A 22,387-nucleotide genomic window follows, 5' to 3' on the forward strand; every position below is an offset into this window, starting at 1 on the left:
ATCCAACCGCATCTATGCCTAAAAAGTCCACCTTCGAGTTATCATCCGAACCCCTCCAAGCATTAAGTTGCAAACAACGAGACAATTGCATTAAGTATGGTGCGTAATGTAATCAACAACTACATCCTTAGACATAGCATCAATGTTTTATCCCTAGTGGCAACAACACAACACAACCTTAGAACTTTCGTCACTCGTCCCGTGTGTCAATGCGGCATGAACCCACTATCGAGCATAAGTACTCCCTCTTGGAGTTAAAAGTAAAAACTTGGCCAGAGCCTCTACTAGAAACGGAGAGCATGCAAGATCATAAACAACACATAAGCATAACTTTGATAATCAACATAAGTATTCTCTATTCATCGGATCCCAACAAACGCAACATATAGAATTACGTATAGATGATCTTGATCATGATAGGCAGCTCACAAGATCCGACAATGATAGTACAATGGGGAGAAGACAACCATCTAGCTACTGCTATGGACCCATAGTCCAGGGGTAGACTACTCACTCATCACTCCGGAGGCGACCATGGCGGTGTAGAGTCCTCCGGGAGATGATTCCCCTCTCCGGCCGGGTGCCGGAGGCGATCTCCGGGATCCCCCGAGATGGGATCGGCGGCGACGGCGTCTCGTAATGTTTTCCGTATCGTGGTTCTCGGTACTGGGGGTTTCGTCACGGAGGCTTTAAGTAGGCGGAAGGCCAAGTCGAGAGGCGGCACAGGGGCCCAAACCACAGGCCGGCGCGGCCAGGGGTGGGGCCGCACCGCCCTAGGGTTTGGCCACCCTATGGCCCCTCTTCGTCTCGTCTTCGGACTTCTGGAAGCTTCGTGAGAAAATAGGCCTCTGGGCTTTTATTTCGTCCAATTCCGAGAATATTTCTTTACTAGGATTTCTGAAACCAAAAACAGCAGTAAAACAAAGAATCGGCACTTCGGCATCTTGTTAATAGGTTAGTTCCGTAAAATGCACGAATATGACATAAAGTGTGCATAAAACATGTAGATAACATCAATAATGTGGCATGGAACACAAGAAATTATCGATACGTTGGAGACGTATCAGCATCCCCAAGCTTAGTTCTCGCTCGTCCCAAGGTGTAAAACGATAACAAAGATAATTTCCGGAGTGACATGCCATCATAAACTTGATCATACTATTTGTAAAGCATATGTAGAGAATGCAGCGATCAAAACAATGTGTATGACATGAGTAAACAAGTGAATCATAAAGCAAAGACTTTTCATGAATAGCACTTCAAGACAAGCATCAATAAGTCTTGCATAAGAGTTAACTCATAAAGCAATAATTCAAAGTAAAGGTATTGAAACAACACAAAAGAAGATTAAGTTTCAGCGGTTGCTTTCAACTTGTAACATGTATATCTCATGGATATTGTCAACATAGAGTAATATAATAAGTGCAATAAGCAAGTATGTAGGAATCAATGCACAGCTTCACACAAGTGTTTGCTTCTTGAGGTGGAGAGAAATAGGTGAACTGACTCAACATTAAAAGTAAAAGAATGGTCCTCATAGAGGAAAAGCATCGATTGCTATATTTGTGCTAGAGCTTTGATTTTGAAAACATGAAACAATTTTGTCAACGGTAGTAATAAAGCATATGCATCATGTAAATTATATCTTATAAGTTGCAAGCCTCATGCATAGTGTACCAATAGTGCTCGCACCTTGTCCTAATTAGCTTGGACTACCCGGATTATCACCGCAATACATATGCTTTAACCAAGTTTCACAAAGGGGTACCTCTAAGCCGCCTCGTACAAAGGTCTAAGGAGAAAGCTCGCATTTGGATTTCTCGCTTTTGATTATTCTCAACTTAGACATCCATACCGGGACAACATAGACAACAGATAATGGACTCCTCTTTTAATGCTTTAAGCATTTGACAACAATTAATTCTTTTCTCATTAGAGATTTGAGGATATTTGTCCAAAACTGAAACTTCCACCATGAATCATGGCTTTAGTTAGCGGCCCAATGTTCTTCTCTCACAATATGCATGCTCAAACCATTCAACTCAGTGTAGATCGCCCTTACTTCAGACAAGACGAACATGCATAGCAACTCACATGAAATTCAACAATGAGTTGATGGCTTTCCCCAGTAAACATGGTTATCGCACAACAAGCAACTTAATAAGAGATAAAGTGCATAATCACATATTCAATACTACAATAGTTTTTAAGGCTATTTTGTCCCATGAGCTATATATTGCAAAGGTGAATGATGGATTTTTAAAGGTAGCACTCAAGCAATTTACTTTGGAATGGCGGGAAAATACCATGTAGTATAGGTAGGTATGGTGGACACAAATGGCATAGTGGTTGGCTCAAGTATTTTGGATGCATGAGAAGTATTCCCTCTCGATACAAGGTTTAGGCTAGCAAGGCTATTTGAAACAAACACAAGGATGAACGGTACAGCAAAACTCACATAAAAGACATATTGTAAACATTATAAGACTCTACACCGTCTTCCTTGTTGTTCAAACTCAAAACTAGAAATTATCTAGACCTCGGAGAAACCAAATATGCAAACCAAATTTTAGCATGCTCTATGTATTTCTTCATTAATGGGTGCAAAGCATATGATGCAAGAGCTTAAACATGAGCACAACAATTGCCAAGTATCACATTACCCAAGACATTTATAGCAATTACTACATGTATCATTTTCCAATTCCAACCATATAACAATTTAACGAAGGAGAAACTTCGCCATGAATACTATGAGTAGAAACCAAGGACATATTTGTCCATATGCTACAGCGGAGCGTGTATCTCTCCCATAAAGTGAATGCTAGGATCCATTTTATTCAAACAAAACAAAAACAAAAACAAACCGACGCTCCAAGAAAAAGCACATAAGATGTGGCCGAATAAAAATATAGTTTCAGGGGAGGAACCTGATAATGTTGTCGATGAAGAAGGGGATGCCTTGGGCATCCCCAAGCTTAGACGCTTGAGTTTTCTTGATATATGCAGGGGTGAACCACCGGGTGCATCCCCAAGCTTAGAGCTTTCACTCTCCTTGATCATGTTGCATCATACTCCTCTCTTGATCCTTGAAAACTTCCTCCACACCAAACTCGAAACAACTCATTAGAGGGTTAGTGCACAATATAAATTGACATATTCAGAGGTGACACAATCATTCTTAACACTTCTGGACATTGCATAATGCTACTGGACATTAGTGGATCAAAGAAATTCATCCAACATAGCGAAAGAGGCAATGCGAAATAAAAGGCAGAATCTGTCAAAACAGAACAGTTCGTATTGACGAATTTTAAAATGGCACCAGACTTGCTCAAATGAAAAAGCTCAAATTGAATGAAAATTGCGTACATATCTGAGGATCATGCACGTAAATTGGCATAATTTTCTGAGCTTCCTGCAGGGCAGTGGGCTCAGATTCGTGACAGCAAAGAAATCTGGAACTGCGCAGTAATCCAAATCTAGTACTTACTTTTCTATCAACGGCTTAACTTGGCACAACAAAACTCAAAACTAAGATAAGGAGAGGTTGCTACAGTAGTAAACAACTTCCAAGACACAAAATAAAAACAAAGTACTGTAGGTAAAAACATGGGTTGTCTCCCATAAGCGCTTTCTTTAACGCCTTTCAGCTAGGCGCGAAAGTGTGTATCAAGTAACATCGAGAGATGAAGCATCAACATCATAATTTGTTCTAATAATAGAATCATAAGGTACCTTCATTCTCTTTCTAGGGAAGTGTTCCATACCTTTCTTGAGAGGAAATTGATATTTTATATTACCTTCCCTCATATCAATAATAGCACCAACAGTTCGAAGAAAAGGTCTTCCCAATATAATTGGACAAGATGCATTGCATTCAATATCCAAGACAACAAAATCAACGGGAACAAGATTATTGTTAACGGTAATGCGAACATTATCAACTTTACCCAAAGGTTTCTTTGTAGAATGATCAGCAAGATTAACATCCAAATAACAATTTTTCAGCGGTGGCAAGTCAAGCATATTATAAATTTTCTTAGGCATAACAGAAATACTTGCACCAAGATCACATAAAGCATTACAATCAAAATCTTTAACCTTCATCTTAATGATGGGCTCCCAACCATCTTCTAGCTTTTTAGGAATAGAGGCTTCGCGCTCTAGTTTCTCTTCTCTAGCTTTTATGAGAGCATTTGTAATATGATGCGTGAAAGCCAAATTTATAGCACTAGAATTAGGACTTTTAGCAAGTTTTTGCAAGAACTTTATAACTTCAGAGATGTGGCAATCATCAAAATTCAAACCATTATAATCTAAAGCAATGGGATCATCATCCCCAATGTTGGAAAAAATTTCAGCAGCTTTATCACATGCGGTTTCAGCAGTTTTAGCAGTTTAAGTGCTTTTTCGCGCTTTGCATTAGAAGTGGAAACATTGCTAACACCAATTCTTTTATTAGTATGAGTAGGAGGTGCAGCAACATGTGTAGCATTAGCATTACTAGTGGTGGTAATAGTCCAAACTTTAGCTATATTCTTCTCTTTAGCTAGTTTTTCATTTTCTTCTCTATCCCACCTAGCACGCAGTTCAGCCATTAATCTTATATTCTCATTAATTCTAACTTGGATGGCATTTGCTGTAGTAGTAATTTTATCATCTAAATCCTCAGGTTTAGCAGCCATTTTATTGATTAAAGAAGATTGTGATGCAGACATGTATGAGATTTGGGTTTCAGACACTAGCAAGTTTAGTTTGCAACCCTGAGATTTCCCTATTCAGATTTTCAAGTTGATTTCCTATATTCTTCAACAAGATAGATTGCTCATTCATAATTTTAGTAAACAATTTATTTTGCTCATATTGTGATTGCATAAAACTCTTGGTGGATCTTTCAATTTCTAACATCTTTTCTTCATTAGGTGAAGCATACCTACCATAAGAGTTACCATTAGCAGAGTATGGCCTAGAATCATTGTGATTGTTATTTTTAATGAAATTCACATCAACATATTCTTTTTGAGCAACTAATGACGCTAACGGAACATTATTAGAATTAACATTAGGCCTACCGTTCACAAGCATGGACATAATAGCATCAATCTTATCATTCAAGGAAGAGGATTCTTTAACGTAATTTACCTTCTTACCTTGTGGAGCTCTTTCCGTGTGCCATTCAGAGTAATTAATCATCATATTATCAAGAAGCTTTGTTGCTTCACCAAGAGTGATGGACATAAAGGTACCTCCAAGCAGCCTGAATCCAATAAATTCCGCGAAGAAAAATTTAGTCCTGCATAGAAGGTTTGGATGATCATCCAAGTAGTCAGTCCATGGGTTGGGCAATTTTTAACCAGAGATTTCATTCTTTCCCAAGCTTGAGCAACATGTTCAGTATCTAATTGTTTAAAATTCATTATGCTACTCCTCAAAGATATAATTTTAGCAGGGGGATAATATCTACCAATAAAAGCATCCTTGCATTTAGTCCATGAATCAATACTATTCTTAGGCAGAGATAGCAACCAATCTTTAGCTCTTCCTCTTAATGAGAAAAGGAACAATTTTAGTTTAATAATATCACCATCACCATCTTTATATTTTTGCATTTCACATAGTTCAACAAAATTATTAAGATGGGCAGCAGCATCATCAGAACTAATTCCAGAAAATTGATTGTTCATGACAAGATTCAATAAAGCAGGTTTAATTTCAAAGAATTCTGCTGTAGTAGCAGGTGGAGCAATAGGTGTGCATAAGAAATCATTATTATTTGTGGTTGTGAAGTCACACAACTTAGTATTTTCAGGGTTGGCCATTTTAGCAATAGTAAATAAAGCAAACTAGATAAAGTAAATGCAAGTAAACTAATTTTTTTGTGTTTTCGATATAGCAAACAAGATAGCAAATAAAGTAAAGCTAGCAACTAATTTTTTTGTATTTTGATTTAGTGCAGCAAACAAAGTAGTAAATAAAACTAAGCAAGACAAAAACAAAGTAAAGAGATTGAGAAGTGGAGACTCCCTTGCAGCGTGTCTTGATCTCCCGGCAACGGCGCCGTAAAAATATGCTTGATGGCGTGTATTTCACACGTTCGTTGGGCAACCCCAAGAGGAAGGTATGATGAGCACAGCAGCAAGTTTTCCCTCAGAAAGAAACCAAGGTTTATCGAACCAGGAGGAGCCAAGAAGCACGTTGAAGGTTGATGGCGGCGGGATGTAGTGCGGCGCAACACCGAGATTCCGGCGCCAACGTGGAACCCGCACAACACAACCAAAGTACTTTGCCCCAACGAAACAGTGAGGTTGTCAATCTCACCGGCTTGCTGTAACAAAGGATTAACCGTATTGTGTGGAAGATGATTGTTTGCAGAGAAAACAAGAAAAACAAGTATTGCAGTAGATTGTATTTCAGTAAAGAGAATTGGACCGGGGTCCACAGTTCACTAGAGGTGTCTCTCCCATAAGACGAACAGCATGTTGGGTGAACAAATTACGCTTGGGCAATTGACAAATAAAGAGAGCATGACAATGCACATACATATCATGATGAGTATAGTGAGATTTAATTGGGCATTACGACAAAGTACATAGACCGCCATCCAACCGCATCTATGCCTAAAAAGTCCACCTTCGAGGTTATCATCCGAACCCCTCCAAGTATTAAGTTGCAAACAACGAGACAATTGCATTAAGTATGGTGCGTAATGTAATCAACAACTACATCCTTAGACATAGCATCAATGTTTTATCCCTAGTGGCAACAGAACAACACAACCTTAGAACTTTACGTCATCGTCCTGTGTGTCAATGCGGCATGAACCCACTATCGAGCATAAGTACTCCCTCTTGGAGTTAAAAGTAAAAACTTGGCCAGAGCCTCTACTAGAAACGGAGAGCATGCAAGATCATAAACAACACATAAGCATAACTTTGATAATCAACATAACAAGTATTCTCTATTCATCGGATCCCAACAAACGCAACATATAGAATTACGATATAGATGATCTTGATCATGATAGGCAGCTCACAAGATCCGACAATGATAGTACAATGGGGAGAAGACAACCATCTAGCTACCGCTATGGACCCATAGTCCAGGGGTAGACTACTCACTCATCACTCCGGAGGCGACCATGGCGGTGTAGAGTCCTCCGGGAGATGATTCCCTCTCCGGCCGGGTGCCGGAGGCGATCTCCGTGATCCCCCGAGATGGGATCGGCGGCGACGGCGTCTCGGCAATGTTTTCCGTATCGTGGCTCTCGGTACTGGGGGTTTCGTCACAGAGGCTTTAAGTAGGCGGAAGGGCAAGTCGAGAGGCGGCACAGGGGGCCCAAACCACAGGCCGGCGCGGCCAGGGGTGGGGCCACGCCGCCCTAGGGTTTGGCCACCCTGTGGCCCCTCTTCGTCTCGTCTTCGGACTTCTGGAAGCTTCGTGAGAAAATAGGCCTCTGGGCTTTTATTTCGTCCAATTCCGAGAATATTTCTTTACTAGGATTTCTGAAACCAAAAACAGCGAGAAAACAAGAATCGGCACTTCGGCATCTTGTTAATAGGTTAGTTCCAGAAAATGCACGAATATGACATAAAGTGTGCATAAAACATGTAGATAACATCAATAATGTGGCATGGAACACAAGAAATTATCGATACGTTGGAGACGTATCAGTAAGGCTAGGCCCAAATGGGACCCCGCGGCCCATTGCACCCCCGGCGCCTCCGTTTCCATTTCGCCGGCGGTAATGGAGCCACCCCCGGCGCCGTGCTACCTATTTCGCCGGCGGTACTGTTAGGCCCCCCTGGAAGGTATTATCGCCGGCATCTTCAGCTCGTATTTGCCGGCGGTAAGGAGTGCGGCTATAAGCCTTTCCCTAGTAGTGAGAGTAGTCAGTTGTGTTTCTTCCTCTTGTTCATCGACGGACGCGCTTACCGTACTCAGTTGAATCCCGAGGGACAACTGGAGTGGGTGGGGAACCCCCAAGTCCCCACGGTAATGTGGTCTATGATGGTTTGCAGCAGACTGGCAAAGGTATTGAGGTCGTGATACCTGATATTAGTCGAGGTCGGATGGTATCCAATGGATATGCTGACCGGCGAGGACCCAAGGTCGAAATTGCAACAAAGGGTGGGTGTTCGAGGTCGTGGAGAAGCGCAATGATTGGATAGGACCTTATACCAGGCCTCACACCACGGAAGTGTGGACGGGAAAGCTGCCTGTTTGGCACCAAGGTTAAGATCTTTTATGGGTAAAGCAACACACCTCTGCAGAGTGTAACGAATCGTGACATGTCACTCCCTGTTCCGGGTTTTGGAACTGCGGACGCGGCCGGAAAGGAACACCATGAAGTTCTAGACACCCGGTGAAGGCTAAAGGACATAGCTCTTTGGAATAAAAACAACCTTTTGAAGAAATGCTTATGAAAAGCTGCATTGGCATTTGACTTTCTGGTCTAATGTCGTAGCTAGTGCATAAAACACATCTTTCCTATAACGAACTTGTTGAGTACGCTCGTACTCATACCTCTTATAATCCGATGCTTAAATTGTCTGAATCACCCGGAGGCCAATGAAGTACCAGAAGGAACAGATGGGATCTTCTATGAAGAATCAGACCTCTCCGGAGGAGTAGAGGGGGTAGACTACCTTACCATATACGGAACCGGGGAGGTTCCAGAAGAAGACCACGTTTGAGTCACACGAGTAGTCCTAGTAGTCGAGCAACACGAACTCTATAGTATTTAGCTGCTCGAGTAGAATGGTGTTAAGCCTTCTTAGACCTATATTTATTGTATAAGTTAAGTAGGGTTCACCTAGAACTTTTGAGTTATCCTCTATGGACCCAGGAGGAGCTCCAATGTGATGTACATATATGGCTTGTAATCTTAAGTGAGTGAAATAAAGACCAGCTATGCTTCTGTTGTACTACTCTGAGGGATGTAATATTTGTGGATTGGTACTTCGCACATGTTATGTCAACTACTGACATACTACAACATGCAGTGGTATGCAGGGTCACCACATTCTCCGCCGCCTCCGTGCGGCCGCTAGGGCTCGGTGCACCGCCGCGTCCTCTAGCGGTGCACCGCCGCAGCCTCGCGTTGGCGGCGTCGTCCTTGAGCGTCTCGAAGGACTCGACTAACACCCTCTGCTCCGCCTCCTTCTCCTCCGGGGTAAGCGCATAGGGGTCATCAGAAGACCATGAGATGTCGAAGTCGGAGTCCTCTGCGGCTGCGGCGGCCGCCACCCTGCGGCGTTCCATCTCGGCGTCGAATGCCGGTGGGCCGCCCGCTCCTCCTCTGCTTCCTTCTTCGCTTCAGCCAAGGCCTTGGCGTCCCTGACCGGGTCGAGGAGGTCGTCGGTGCTGTCGTCGCTGTCGAACTCCTCGTCGGAGCTCGAGGCCGGGGGAGGTGGAGTGGGAGGTGGAGGTGGAGGTGGAGGCGCGCCAGCCTGGCCGCGGCCGGCGCTGCTCATGGTGGCTCAGGTGGAGGCTGAGCGGCAGCGGCGCTACGGTGGAGGTTGTGCGGCGGCTAGGGTTTTGTGGGGAGGAGATAAGATGCTCGCGCCCCTGTTTATATAGGTCGGAGGCAGGGTGAAGTCCGCGGCACGTGTGGCATCATCATTACTTCGTGCACAGAGGTGGGCGACGGTCGCGCGCCACGCGAGGCATCGTCATTTACGCGGCCGCAGACTGCCGACGCGACGCCTCGGCGCCAGTACGGACGCCGCTGAGAAGACGCATCGACGCTGGGTCACTGCCAGACGGGCCCGACGAAACGTCCGCCAAACGTGAGCGGACACTTTGCGTGTCCTCAGAGACGCATTTGAGGCACATATTTGGCCCAGGTTTGCGTCGCCGCGGACGGCCCAATCACTTTGCATCGCCGTGCTCGAAGATGGTACCGGACGTATTTTTGGCCCGGCGAACGCAAACGGTCACTCAACGTACCTCGTTTGCATCGCCCTCCCCTTAAGAAAGCCGGACAAAATTTGCTGAAAACACCGCAGCCTGCGCGGCCGAAACCTTCATACATGTCTGGCAGCTAGTTTTGGGCATTAAATAAGAGGACATGTGATAACATTAAATAGAAGAGAGAGAACCTATGCATGTGTGGTAGCGGGTGTGTCATGTTGCGCATGTTGTCTTGGGTCAGGAAAAAATTGTATTCGGTACCTCCAAATGAGGCCATGTGCGTAGGGGATGGGCTGGGGATGCTGAAAAATAAAGTTCTAGTCAAGTGGCTATAAGGATTAAAATAATATATTGTTGCTTAGTTGGAAGAGAGAGTGGAGGAGAGAGAAGAGGAGTAGGCTCTTATGCAAGAGCCAGCTCTAGCACGTGCTCCTAGAAACTATGTGAGAGTGAATGGTGGGCCATACATTAAGAAAGTAGTACAATTTTATAGCTCACTATTGTATATGTTAGCTCTAAAATGACTATAGATGACATGGCACTTCGCTTATAGCCCATGATTGGCTCTACTATTGAACTTGCTCTAAGGGTCGTCCAAACATCATTTCCGTATGAGCGACGTCACTGGGAGCTATCTTTTGTCTGGCGTTCTGTTTATGGGGGCACACAACTCAAGATGCTCGGATGTTTTAGTAAAACATGAAAAACATATGATGTCTACGAAATATTAGAGATAATCATATAATACAAGATACTAACAAGTTAAGATACCGATATGTACCAGTTGACAACGTAACACTGTAAATCTCAAGATACTACATTAAACATGGATATAAACAATAGGATGGTAAAATTTTGAGGGTAATTGGATAACTTTGTCCACGTCTGGAGGAGCGGCTATAGTTCTTTTACATCCATCTCAAAGTTTAAGGTTTATATTATTTTTAAAAAATCAAACTATATCAAGTTTAACTAAGTTTATACTGAAAGTTATTAACATGTAAAATAAAAATTTAATATCATTAGATAGATAATAAAATATATTTTCATATGGTATCTAGAAAATATCATATTTATTGATAGGTTCTTCTAAAACTTTGATCAAAGTTCACTTGCTTTGATTTTTAAAAAATATAACCCCTTAAGATTTCGGATGTCGGTAGTATCAAAAGGTTCCACTAAATTAATGAAGTACTACCCAGCTGTATATATAATAGTTCCACGTACTGCGCAGGAGGGTGCTATTTTCCATGGTCAAAAGATAATACAATATAGTGCACGCGTATCGTACCGTATTTTCATACTCTATTACAAACCTCTGACAGTTAAGAAGTAAACGGGCTTCATTAGCTTTAGCCTGCTAGAGCTTCAATATCTCAACAAACACATGCTCCTCTGTTGAAGAGCTTGGTTTATTAATTAGCTGATCCGAGTGCCTCACAGTACCACCTGATATGTCGTCGAAGCTAGAGAAGAGATCGCCGTCGACGATGGTGACGGTGGAGATTTCGAAGATGGTGGGCAAGAGCTGGCAGGAGGCGAAGCTTATGTGGCACATCGCGTTCCCCGTGATCCTCACCATCGTGTGCAATTCCTCCATTGGCTTTGTCACCTCTGCCTTCGCCGGCCATATCGGCGAGGTCGAGCTCGCTGCCGTGACGGTCTCCAGGAACGTCATCGAGGGCTTCGCCTACGGAGTTCTGGTACGTATGTTTGCACCTTACAATTAACTTGTTTGTATATATGCTAACTAGACGATCGCTAGCACATTTCAACATTAAGAACATCTAAAAAAAAACATTAAGGTCTAATAGCTTAGCAAAGTGTTGTCTAGCGAATTAATGTAGATGCCGTACAACGAGAGAGAAACAACAACTTACATGTAAGTTACACGAAGTGGTCAGCAATTCTAGCAAATAAAACAAGTTCACCCATGGCAAAATGTAAAATATAAATGTTTAAGAGGTTAGGAGGCAAAGGCAAAAAAAAAAAAACCATCTAAACCCCTCCCAAAAATGTTCAGAAATTTGTCAAAAGCCAAGGGTGGCCCACTAACATCTAAATGCTCTGCTCCTTCCTACACTTCATCTCCAGACGCCTAAAACTGGCGCGCTAAAACCAGGATACGACGCCTGTTTTCTAATTTTTGCGCGGGGGAGGATATCGTTTCACCGAGCGTCTAAAAGTGCACGCGGAAAGAAAGTTTGGGTTTTCACCCTATAAGTTTAGACTTTGAATTTGTTATCTGCTATCGCTCCCACTTACCAACATCGATGCTTTAAGTCACGAATCACCAAGCTAAAACCTCACCGCTACCGGAACTCGAGCCACCATTACTAGTATTCAGATCTCGGTTTCCATGGCATTTTTCACGGCAGACTTAACCGTGACATTAAGACATGTTTCACGAGAGCAACAATCCGCAGAGCTTCGCATCGCTCCCTCTGAAACCAAACAGTTAGAAAAAACACGGGTGTGTGCGACTGAAGCCCATCCGATCCGGCAAACTCGTCCATTTGTAGTTCGTTGGTGAATCCTTCCGGAACCAACAAAATCAATGAAAATAGGGGTCAAGAAGATCTTCATCATGGCGTGAGATTGATCCTAAGACCTCCTTTATTCAGGCTGGCCCCCCATGCGACCATCCCAGTCGCCCGAAGCAATGCCGAGGGCCGCACCATGGCGACTCAAGGTCCAGGTCTGGCCAGGACCCCCATGTCCAGCCACCACGCCGCAGATCAACACAAGGGCCTTCGGGCCAGACCAGCACGCTCGTACCGGCCGTCGTAGTGCCTCAATGAAGATGCCTCATCCTGCTGCTTCGGAAGACCCAAGGAATGCCCCGATCCTCCACCGCACAGCCACCACGCCCTCCCGCCGGGGGCGAGAGGTAGCCTCTTCCCCGCTGGGAGGCTAGAGTTTCTTTCGTAGGGCTCGTTCGTGCGTGTGCATGACACTTGTAGGCGCATATCTAGTAGCAGGAGGAGCCTATAAATAAACATCAAGCTAGCTCCATCCCATGAAACAAATCTGAGACATGTTTGATTGAACGGGTGAGCAAATTTTATTAAAACATAGTTTTACTCTATTTTAGCACATGTTTGTCCTATTATAATTTAAATATAACCGGCATGCTAGGAGGATGTGGCGTGATTGTAACGTTTAAAACTCCCTTCTCTTCTCTCATGCCATTCCTTGTGGTCCCCTAGATATCCACTCACCTCGATCATCACCTCATCCCTTGCTAATTGTACACACATCCAGAAAAGAGGATCCAAAAGTTCTTAAATTAGACCACTTGGAGGAATTTTCACAAGAGTAGATAATTGGTGTCATAAAATCATAAATAGTTGGTAAGAGCATCTCCAGCCGTTCGAGCCCCCCGGGCGAAAACCCGGATATAACAAACGCCGGATAGGATGTAAAAAGGGCATGGGGGGCAACATTTTCCCAGTCGCACCCCCGGCAATCGCCATCAGCGGTGATAGTTTCAAAAAATCGTCATCTCGCTACACAAAAGAATCGCCAAAGTCCGGCGATCGGATCAGCCACATTCCGGCGATCGAAACAGAAACTAGATGATTACAGGCTCATCGGCGGTCCCGTCCTGAGCCTCGTATGGTGCGGCATCGGGCGACGAAGCATCGGCGTCTGCAGTTGTCGCAGCGGCGGGAGTTGACGTCGAAGCGGAGGACGAAGCAGCTGACAGGGGCCGGAGGATTTCATGGCGATGGGCGTCGTACCAAGCCCTCGCCTCCTCGTCCATGTTGGCGTCATTGTCGCCGATCAGGAACGCTAGGTCGGTGTGCCTCTTCTTCGCCGTGGAGGTTTCCTTGAGCAAGACAACCAGACACCCTGGTTGGCGACATCGCCTTCCACCGCACGTCATGCTTGTCGTCCCTCCCGGCGGCGTGCACCCTCCCGTCGGCCCAGCACTTGCCGAAGGACGCTTGCAACCTGTCGGCTGGATGGCTGGCCTTCTTCTGCTCTTTCAGCTTCTTCTGGCCGAGCTCGGGGCGGCCCGCCGACGAGGCAGGTGCTGGATCGTCGGGGTTGTACTGCTCGCCCTTGTTATTGGCGAGATTCTTGCGCACCTCCTTCCACTTCTCGCACTTCTCGATGCGGGCGAACACGTTGAGGTACTTGAACACCTGGCCGTCGTTGTCGTCCGCGTACATGTCAAGCGCCCACCGTATCTGCAAAATCAGGCCGGTGATTCAAGAGTAAACCTCAGACGATGTACAGTCGACGGAGGAGCCACGGCGAGTGAGCATACCTTTGCTTCAAAGTCCTCGCCGCTCACAACATGTTTGTCGATCTCCTCCTGTATGCCGTGTCATTTGCTGCATGTCGCCTGAATGATCCCCTAATGGGTGCCCATTGCCTTGTGGCCGCGTACCATCACCGTCTTATTGAAGTATGGATCGACGAGTTTGCGCTCGTCGAACGCCACCTTGACCTGCTGCCAGTACGCGTCGAAGTTCTGATTGGCGTCGGTGATGCCGTTCATGGACACGGTCTTCGAAGCTTCGGCGAGGCACTCCTCTTTTTTGCCCGTCTATTTGATCCGCGGCTCAGCTGGCGGCGAGTTCTTCTTCCTTTTCTTCTTCCCCTTGGACGGCGCCTCCGTGGGTTTAGGCGCTTCCTCTTCGTCGACATCCTGGTCGGCGTAGGTCTGCTCATCTTCTTCGTCGACGTCTTGGGTACCGTCGTTCTCATCGTGGTGATCGTCCTGGTCGAGGTTGACGCCGCCCCGTGATGCGACGGCTTCTGTCGCCCTTGCCTCCTCTTGTGTGAAGAAACTGGGGCTCGACGCGGCGGCCATGGAGCTCGACGTGATCATCGCGTGCATCACAGGCTCATTCGGCGGCATCCAGGGGTTGGAGAAGGAGAGCGGCCCACGTCGTAGGGCAGGCGAGATGCCCTCTTACATCGCACCGTCGTACGCCGGCGGTGACGGCGTAAACCCCGCCATGCCGGCGGCGTAGTTGTCCTAGAACATGGCTGTGGCCGATGACGCCGGCGAGAAGGAAGGAGAGCCGATCATACCTTGGTCGGCCATGCCCTGGGGAATTGGCCGACGCGTGGCTGGCCGAAGTTAATGGAGATCAACCTCGCCTGTTCCTCCGCCGCCGCCGCCACCCTCTTCGCGTTACACTTCCTCTCCCTCTCCGCCCTGCCGCGAGTTTCGTTCCGCCGCCGCTCCACATCCGCCGCCCACTGCGCGTTTGTCCATCCCGGCGGCCTCTGTTTTGGCGCCCGCGGCTTCCTCACCTTCGGCGCGCCATCGGTGGTGAGCTTCTTCGGTGGCATGATGGTGGAAGGGAAGATGAGGAGCTGCAACTATGGGGGAGAATGGCGGTAGCTCCTCCGAAATTCAGCGGGGAAAATGGTTCTATGCGGCACATTTTAGAGGAAAAACGAAATTAATGGAGGGAACAGTTCTGTCGCTGACAACGCGGGCCCGCTCGACGTTTCGCGCGCTTTTATTTCGTCCGGAGTCCCCGACCAGGCCTCGGGAACCCGGGGATGACCTGGGCTCTCCGGATGGATGAAAGGCCTAATCCGGGGGAAAACGAGGAGCCGGAGCACGACTAGGCCGTTTTCGTCCATCCGGATGAAAAAAAGGCGTCATGGGGGTCCTCCCGGGGAGACGGCTCGAGATGCTCTAAACTATGAAATTCCATAAAAAAAAATAGGCTTATGTCAATATTTTCTTGGGACAGGTTTTTTTATCTCCCATGCAAGTGCACTCCCTATATGGCCTTCCAGTTTTCGATCAAGAACCGTGCTCTCATGCTATTTGTTTGTTTCACCCAAACGAAACAAAGCATTTGAACTTGAAACTTTTTAGGTCTAAAATTCATTAAGACTATAGTGTGCAAAATAAGTACCAAAAACAATAGACTTTAAATGTACCTTTGTCATTTTAGATATGTCTGGTGCACCAAATAATTTGAAACATTTTGTGTTGTTGACGTACAAAGTTTCAAGTTCAAATTTCTTTTGTTTGGCAAAAACAAACAAAAGAAACTTCTGCCTACTGATCTCGATGCAAATCTTGAGGGCCTACATAGAGATGTATGAGAGTATCTGCAATGTGATGAATATTTGTTGGTAAGTTTTAGTATTTACTTCAGATTTAAACTCAATAGTGAAGAAGCTCACACATAATTACTCTAATGAAGGTTTGCTAGCTTAAAAAAGCATGACCTAAGAGTGAATACTTTTCCACGCAATACTGTCTAGCCTTGTAGTAAAATACTGTCACGAATAAAGTAGCTCATGTTCCAGCACAAGTAGGGGCTAAGTGATGTAAACTCCTCTTTATCTTGGGAGAATGAGGTGTCTGAGTGTGCCGGTGATGCTATAACGGGCGATTTAGCCCAAAACGTTTCGTAATAAAGCTATATGCTTTCTAAAAAAAAATACTGTCACGAGGGTTTAGAAGTTTCCGCTTCAAAATTATTCGGGGCCTTACCATAGCATTACAAATATTTTTTTTTTTGCGAATGCATAGCATTACAAATATTGATTGTGTGATCCAAATTTCTCTTAATTCAGACAAATTTGTATTTCCAATGAATTTGGTTTGAATATATTCCTTTTTGACGTAAAAATGTATGTTGTAGCCACCAAAATTCCGGATATGTTGTAGAAATTTCGCTGAGATTGTGAGTCGTCTGACGCAAGGTCGCTTGCATGTTACTGAGTTCATAGGGAGTACTTGGATTCCACTCATTGTTTTGAAATTTCCTTTCCCGCGCACGCTTGAGTATATGCAGTAAAATGGAGAAGCTGAGGCTATGCTTGCACTCGTTGCAGATGGGCATGGGCAGCGCGCTGGAGACGCTGTGCGGGCAGGCCGTCGGCGCGGGTCAGGTAGACATGCTGGGCGTCTACATCCAGCGGTCCTGGATCATCTGCGGTGCCACTGCGCTGGCGCTGGTCCCGACCTACGTCTTCACGGCGCCGATTCTCCATGCGCTCCACCAGCCCGCCGCCATCTCCGCCGTGGCGGGGCCGTACACGTGGTGGGTCCTCCCGCAGTTGTTCGCCTATGCTGCCAACTTCCCCCTGCAGAAGTTCTTCCAGTCGCAGAGCAAGGTGTGGGCCATGACCTTCATCTCCGGCGCGGCGCTCGCCGTCCACGTCGCGCTCAACTTTGTCTTTGTCACGCGTCTCGGCTACGGCCTCTTCGGCGCCGCCATGATCGGGAACGTCACCTGGTGGATCATCATCGCGGCGCAGTTTGCGTACCTTGTCTCCGGCTGCTTCCCAGAGGCGTGGAAGGGGTTCTCGCTGCTCGCGTTCAATAACCTCGCCGCCTTCCTCAGGCTCTCCCTCGCCTCCGCCATCATGCTCTGGTTTGTACCTTTCATAGCCAACTCTGGACCGGATGGTAGATTAGTTTCAACCGTACTACTCTCTCTGTTCTAGGACACTTATCTTAGATTTTTCTAAATTTAGACACTTAATAGTGGTGATACATCCAACTTTTCACAAATCTAAGACAAAGTTCGTAAGACCGAGTGAGCTGAGTAATGTTGTTCTGAATATCTTAAGATTTATATAGTATGTTCTTTTTTATGTACCTAGCTTGGAGCTGTGGTACTACACTGCAGTTATCATCCTTGTGGGTCTACTGAAGAATGCCCAACTCCAGGTTGACGTCATGTCAGTTTGGTAAGCATTTTGTTTGGCAAACACTGTAATTGTACTTCGTGTACATGGACTGAATTAGTTCGATGACTAAAACCGTGTCTGAAATTTACAGCATCAATTACGAGCTCTGGACCCTGATGGTGGCACTAGGCTTCAACGCAGCAGTCAGGTTACGCAACAAGCCAAGTTATTAGGAGGCTAGTACTATTAGCAAAGTTTGTAGTTCCTAATATAATCATCTTGCTTGGGATCGCAGCATTAGGGTGTCAAACGAGCTTGGCGCCAACAGGCCCAAGGCGGCCAATTTCGCCGTGATCATGGCGGCGTCGACGTCCGCCACCATTGGGGTGGTGTTCCTGGCCGTGTTCCTTATCTGGAGGACGGAGCTTCCGCGGTTCTTCAGCGACAATGAAGAGGTGGTGAGAGAAGCGGCAAAGCTGGGCTACCTTCTTGCAGCAACCATCTTCCTCAACAGCATCCAGCCCGTGTTCTCAGGCACGTACCAGTACTCTACGAAATCAGTTATACCAAATTATACAAGCCCAATAAGTGGAAACATGGAACACCTGAAGATTCCGATGAACTGATTTTTGGGTGTGATTAACTGTGCAGGCGTGGCGATAGGAGCAGGGTGGCAGTCGCTTGTGGCATTCATAAACATTGGGTGCTACTACTTTGTTGGCCTTCCACTGGGAGCCCTCTTTGGCTTCAAGCTTAAGCTTGGTGCACTGGTAAGAACAAGATCAAATCAGCTTCTATTTTTGATGAACGGGCGATCTGATTCTGCCTTGCTCTGAATATACAGTAACGTTTTGATTAATTGGATTTCTGCAGGGGATTTGGGTGGGCATGTTAATTGGTACGCTTCTACAGACTGCTGTACTTCTCGTAATTTGCATTAGAACCAAGTGGGAGAAGCAGGTGCAGTACCATACCAACATCACTAGTCACTCAAAGTTTTTATAATAAATAGTAATGGCTATTTTTTTCCTACAAATGTCTGAACTTTTAATTATGCAGGCTATGTTGGCCGAAGAGAGGATCAGGGAGTGGGGAGGAAGCAGTGACACATTGCCAGCGACGACAACGATGACAGTGATGAAGGACGGCGCAGAGAGATGACCAGATGGTTTGTGTACGCAAATTGAACATTCTTATTTATATTTACATGGAGAAGCACAGAAGAGAAGATTTTATAATTAATTAACATGTACAAGTTGAGATTGATACATTGTACCTTGATTCTTTAGTTGAGAAATTCAAAACAAATCGTTTATCTCGCTGATCAATCATAATGCCAAAATGCTGCTTGTTCACCATATGCATACAAACTGGGAGTGTGTATTTCCGAGATTTAGTATCTGAGTATGGGAGGGCTGAGATGAGAAACACTATCTATGATACGACAACAAATGCAAGAACATGGAAACATAATCAACTTCTACAAAATCATGATAAGATAATGGAAAAAAATGTTCAAGTGCTACAAGATCATGAAAAATAAATTCAACTGCTATAAAACACAGAAAACCATTCAACTGTTATATAATCATTTGCACACTCATGTACTTATACCACGTTCATATGCTGCTGTATCACCTATATAGGCGTGACTGGTAGACTGAAAAACAGGCACCACAATTGGGTAAATTTTTTTTTTTAGAACCCGCAGGAGATCTGCGTGTCATTGTATATACAAACGGATAGAGACCACCACACATACCGGCCTAACTAAGAAGGCCAAAGCTAGTGAACATCTCTAATCCGCCTACCTCTACACTCACACCAAATTGGGTAAACATTGACAAAAGACCCACCAAAATGCCCCTAGAACAGGTGTCGCTGTTGTTCCAATTATGGTGGTCTTTTACAATTTACTCATTTGTAGTCAATAGAGAGAAACTGAAGTAATGTGTAAAGAGTGTTGTAGGCTAAGGCAGAGAGTAGGGATGAAAAAGGAAGGGATACGGACGGAACTGGGCGGTGCCACATTTATTTTCATATTTTTTTTCAAAAACAAAAACGATTACGGAGCCCTGGAAACAAAAAAAAAACGGAAGCAGATATTGTCGGAAACATATATAGATCGAATACGGTGTGGAAACAGAACGATGCAGATATTTGCCGGAACCAAGAACTCCTTGAATCATGCAAATAGAAAATCAAGCATTCAAGTGAATCAACAAGTTTGTTCCCTAGCTAATTCTAGTGTACTACTCGATTTACTAGGGAATAGGGGAAGGTCGTAAGATTCTGAAGAACTAAATGGCAATCGAAACATCTGAAGATTCTGAAGAACTGATTGTTGGGTGTGATTAACTGTGCAGGCGTGGTGATAGGAGCAGGGTGGCATTCACTTGTGGCATTCATAAACGTTCGTTGCTACTGCTTTGGTTGGCCTTCCACTCAGGGCCCTCTTTAGCTCCAAGCTAAAACTTGGTACATTGGTAAGAACAATATCTAATCAGCTTACATTTTTAGAAGAACGGCAATCAAATTCTGACATGTTCTGAATATACAATAACATTTTGATTAAATAGATTTATGCAGGGGATTTGTGTGGGCATTTTCATTGGCACGTTGTTGCAGAGTGTTGTACTTCTCATAATTTGCATCAGAATCATTAACCAAGTGGGAGAAACAGGTGCATTACCATACCAACATCGAGTCGCTAAGAAGACATTTTGGGCCACTATTGGGCGGCAAATGGGCCAAATATAGGTTAATTTGATTAAATATGCCAAAAAAATAGTTTAGTTCGATTGAACATCCCCAGCTACAGATAGCTCCGCCACTGGACCACCGCCAACATTGCTACTCACTGGAAATTTTTATAAGAAATAATGGCTCAATCGAAGTTGAGCTGATCTCTTTTTCTTAGAAAGGTCTAAACTTTTAATTGTGGAGGCTATGCTAACCGAGGAGAGAATCTAGGAGTGGGGAGGAATCAGTGACACCCTGCCAGCAACGACAACGACGAACAATGGCATTTATAGATGATCAGTTGGTTTCGGCACGCAAATTGGACACTGTTATTTATATGTACAGGAAAACACATAGGAGTAGACTAGTAAATTTGCCTGTGCGTTGCAACGGGGAAAGTCTATGTCGCGTGACAATACATTCATAGCTACAGTAGTTTTACGATTCCTATATTAATACAATAAAAGTAAAATCAAGTCGTCAACATTTTTTATCCATTCTGATAATTCTGAATTTTGCTGAAATTTTTACTGCGATCACCGAAAACAATTGGAATCTAGCTTTGAAACAAAGGGTACTGTTGATCCTAATCAACAAGTTATCTTCACATATTACATAATAATATCCTAATTAGCAAAATACCTCTTGTCTTTCAATGAAACCTTGTTGCTTCAAATCATATAGCTGGAAAGAAACTGCATGGATTAAAGAGTAGGTTATGTAAGATTTTTTTTCCGCTTACAGCAATAAGAAAAGGGCTGAAGGGCATAGATGCATGATAAAAAATAGAAGAACAGGGAAACCAGTGCATTATCAAACAAGCAGAATGGAAATAACAAAAAGGTAGCACAAATGGAGCTTATATAAACATGAGGGCTGACCTAGATATTCCAGTGATAAACGCATGCACTCTCTGTATATGTAATTTTCTCCTTGATGTATATTGCAATACATTTTAATGCAAGTAGCATGTTAATTGGAACCATGGTTCTAAAATGTAAAGGAAATTTGCAAGGTAAGAAATTTACAAGGTAAGAAATTTGGAACCAGGCTGTTCGCGGTCGCCGCTCATGCTTCCATTGGTGACGGGAAGGTCGCCTCCTTCTGGAAGGACAGCTGGGTCGACGGTCGAGCTCCCTTCCTCATCGCGCCAAGGCTCTTCAAAGCCTCCCGCCGCAAATGTCGGTCGGTGACGGCGGCCCTAAACGGCGGCAAGTGGATCCTTGACCTCCGAGGGCGTGTCACGGCTGACTCCCTGTCGGAATTCGTGGACCTTTGGGACCGAGTCCGCCGGGTCAACTTGGTGCAGGGCACCTCTGACTCCTTCGTTTGGCGTTTCTCTGCTGACGGCGTGTACTCCTCCAAGTCGGCATACCGACTTCAGTTTTGTGGCGCCACTTCATCTCACTTCGTCAAGCTCATTTGGGATGCGACGGCTGCGCCCAAGTGCCGCTTCTTCGGGTGGTTGTTCGCGCAAAACAGGCTGCTGACGGCTGACCGCCTCATGGCGCGCCGGTGGCCAAACTCCTACTTCTGCCCCTTGTGTCGGCGGAGCCTCGAGACGGCCATCCATCTGCTTGTGGAGTGCCCGTGGGCGCGGCGAGTCTGGGCTGCTGTGGCGGACGCTCAACGCCTCCCCGCCCTCTCTCCGCTCACTTGGGCATGCCCTCGGCCACGCTCGAGTGGATCGCATCCACTATCGCCGCAGCATTGGTGCGCGATCGCAAGCGCACAAGATCAGTCCTGTTGCTGGTGTTATGGGAGAGGAACCGACGCATTTTCGATAGCAAGGATAGGCCGGTTTCAGTTGTCGTAGCTGAGGTCGCCGATGAGCTATCCATCTGGGCGCTGGCCACAGGCCGGCTTACCGTAACGCGAGAGTGAGGGTTTAGCCCCAGCGTTTCAGCGCTGCTTTTTGTTTTTTCTTTTATTTTCCGGTTCCTTGTAGCCCGAGTCTTCTTCTAATGAATACCGCAGCTCTCCTGCGACGTTTCAAAAAAAAAAGAACTTTGAAATAGCATTTGCGACACATTAGCATGTTTAATTCTTTGAACTGTTAATTGTTCACTTTTATAAATATTACAAACTCGTACTTGTGTAATTT

At 45.2% G+C, this 22,387-nt stretch overlaps 1 protein-coding gene across 1 annotated transcript; it reads left to right on the forward strand.

The window, feature by feature from the left end:
* Positions 1 to 11,420: 11,420 nt before the first annotated feature.
* On the forward strand, positions 11,421 to 22,099 carry LOC124696859 (protein DETOXIFICATION 33-like). Its single transcript, XM_047229522.1, has 9 exons — positions 11,421 to 11,618; positions 16,741 to 17,282; positions 17,515 to 17,601; positions 17,693 to 17,749; positions 17,837 to 18,075; positions 18,193 to 18,311; positions 18,415 to 18,501; positions 18,601 to 18,675; positions 21,299 to 22,099. Exons 1-9 carry the CDS (start codon positions 11,430 to 11,432, stop codon positions 22,097 to 22,099), a joined length of 2,196 nt encoding a protein of 731 aa, XP_047085478.1. The 5' UTR covers positions 11,421 to 11,429.
* The last annotated feature ends 288 nt before the right edge of the window (positions 22,100 to 22,387 follow it).

The sequence above is a fragment of the Lolium rigidum genome, chromosome 3 (genome assembly GCF_022539505.1).
Source record: "Lolium rigidum isolate FL_2022 chromosome 3, APGP_CSIRO_Lrig_0.1, whole genome shotgun sequence".
NCBI classification, from domain to species: domain Eukaryota; kingdom Viridiplantae; phylum Streptophyta; class Magnoliopsida; order Poales; family Poaceae; genus Lolium; species Lolium rigidum.

Coding starts and splice junctions, on each gene's coding strand:
- LOC124696859 (XM_047229522.1), top strand. CDS start 11,430: ATGGTGGGCAAGAGCTGGCAGGAGGCGAAGCTTATGTGGCACATCGCG. Junction 18,076..18,192: donor CATCCAGCCCGTGTTCTCAG/GCACGTACCAGT, acceptor TTAACTGTGCAG/GCGTGGCGATAGGAGCAGGG. Junction 18,676..21,298: donor CAGCGACGACAACGATGACA/GTGATGAAGGAC, acceptor GAAATTTGCAAG/GTAAGAAATTTACAAGGTAA.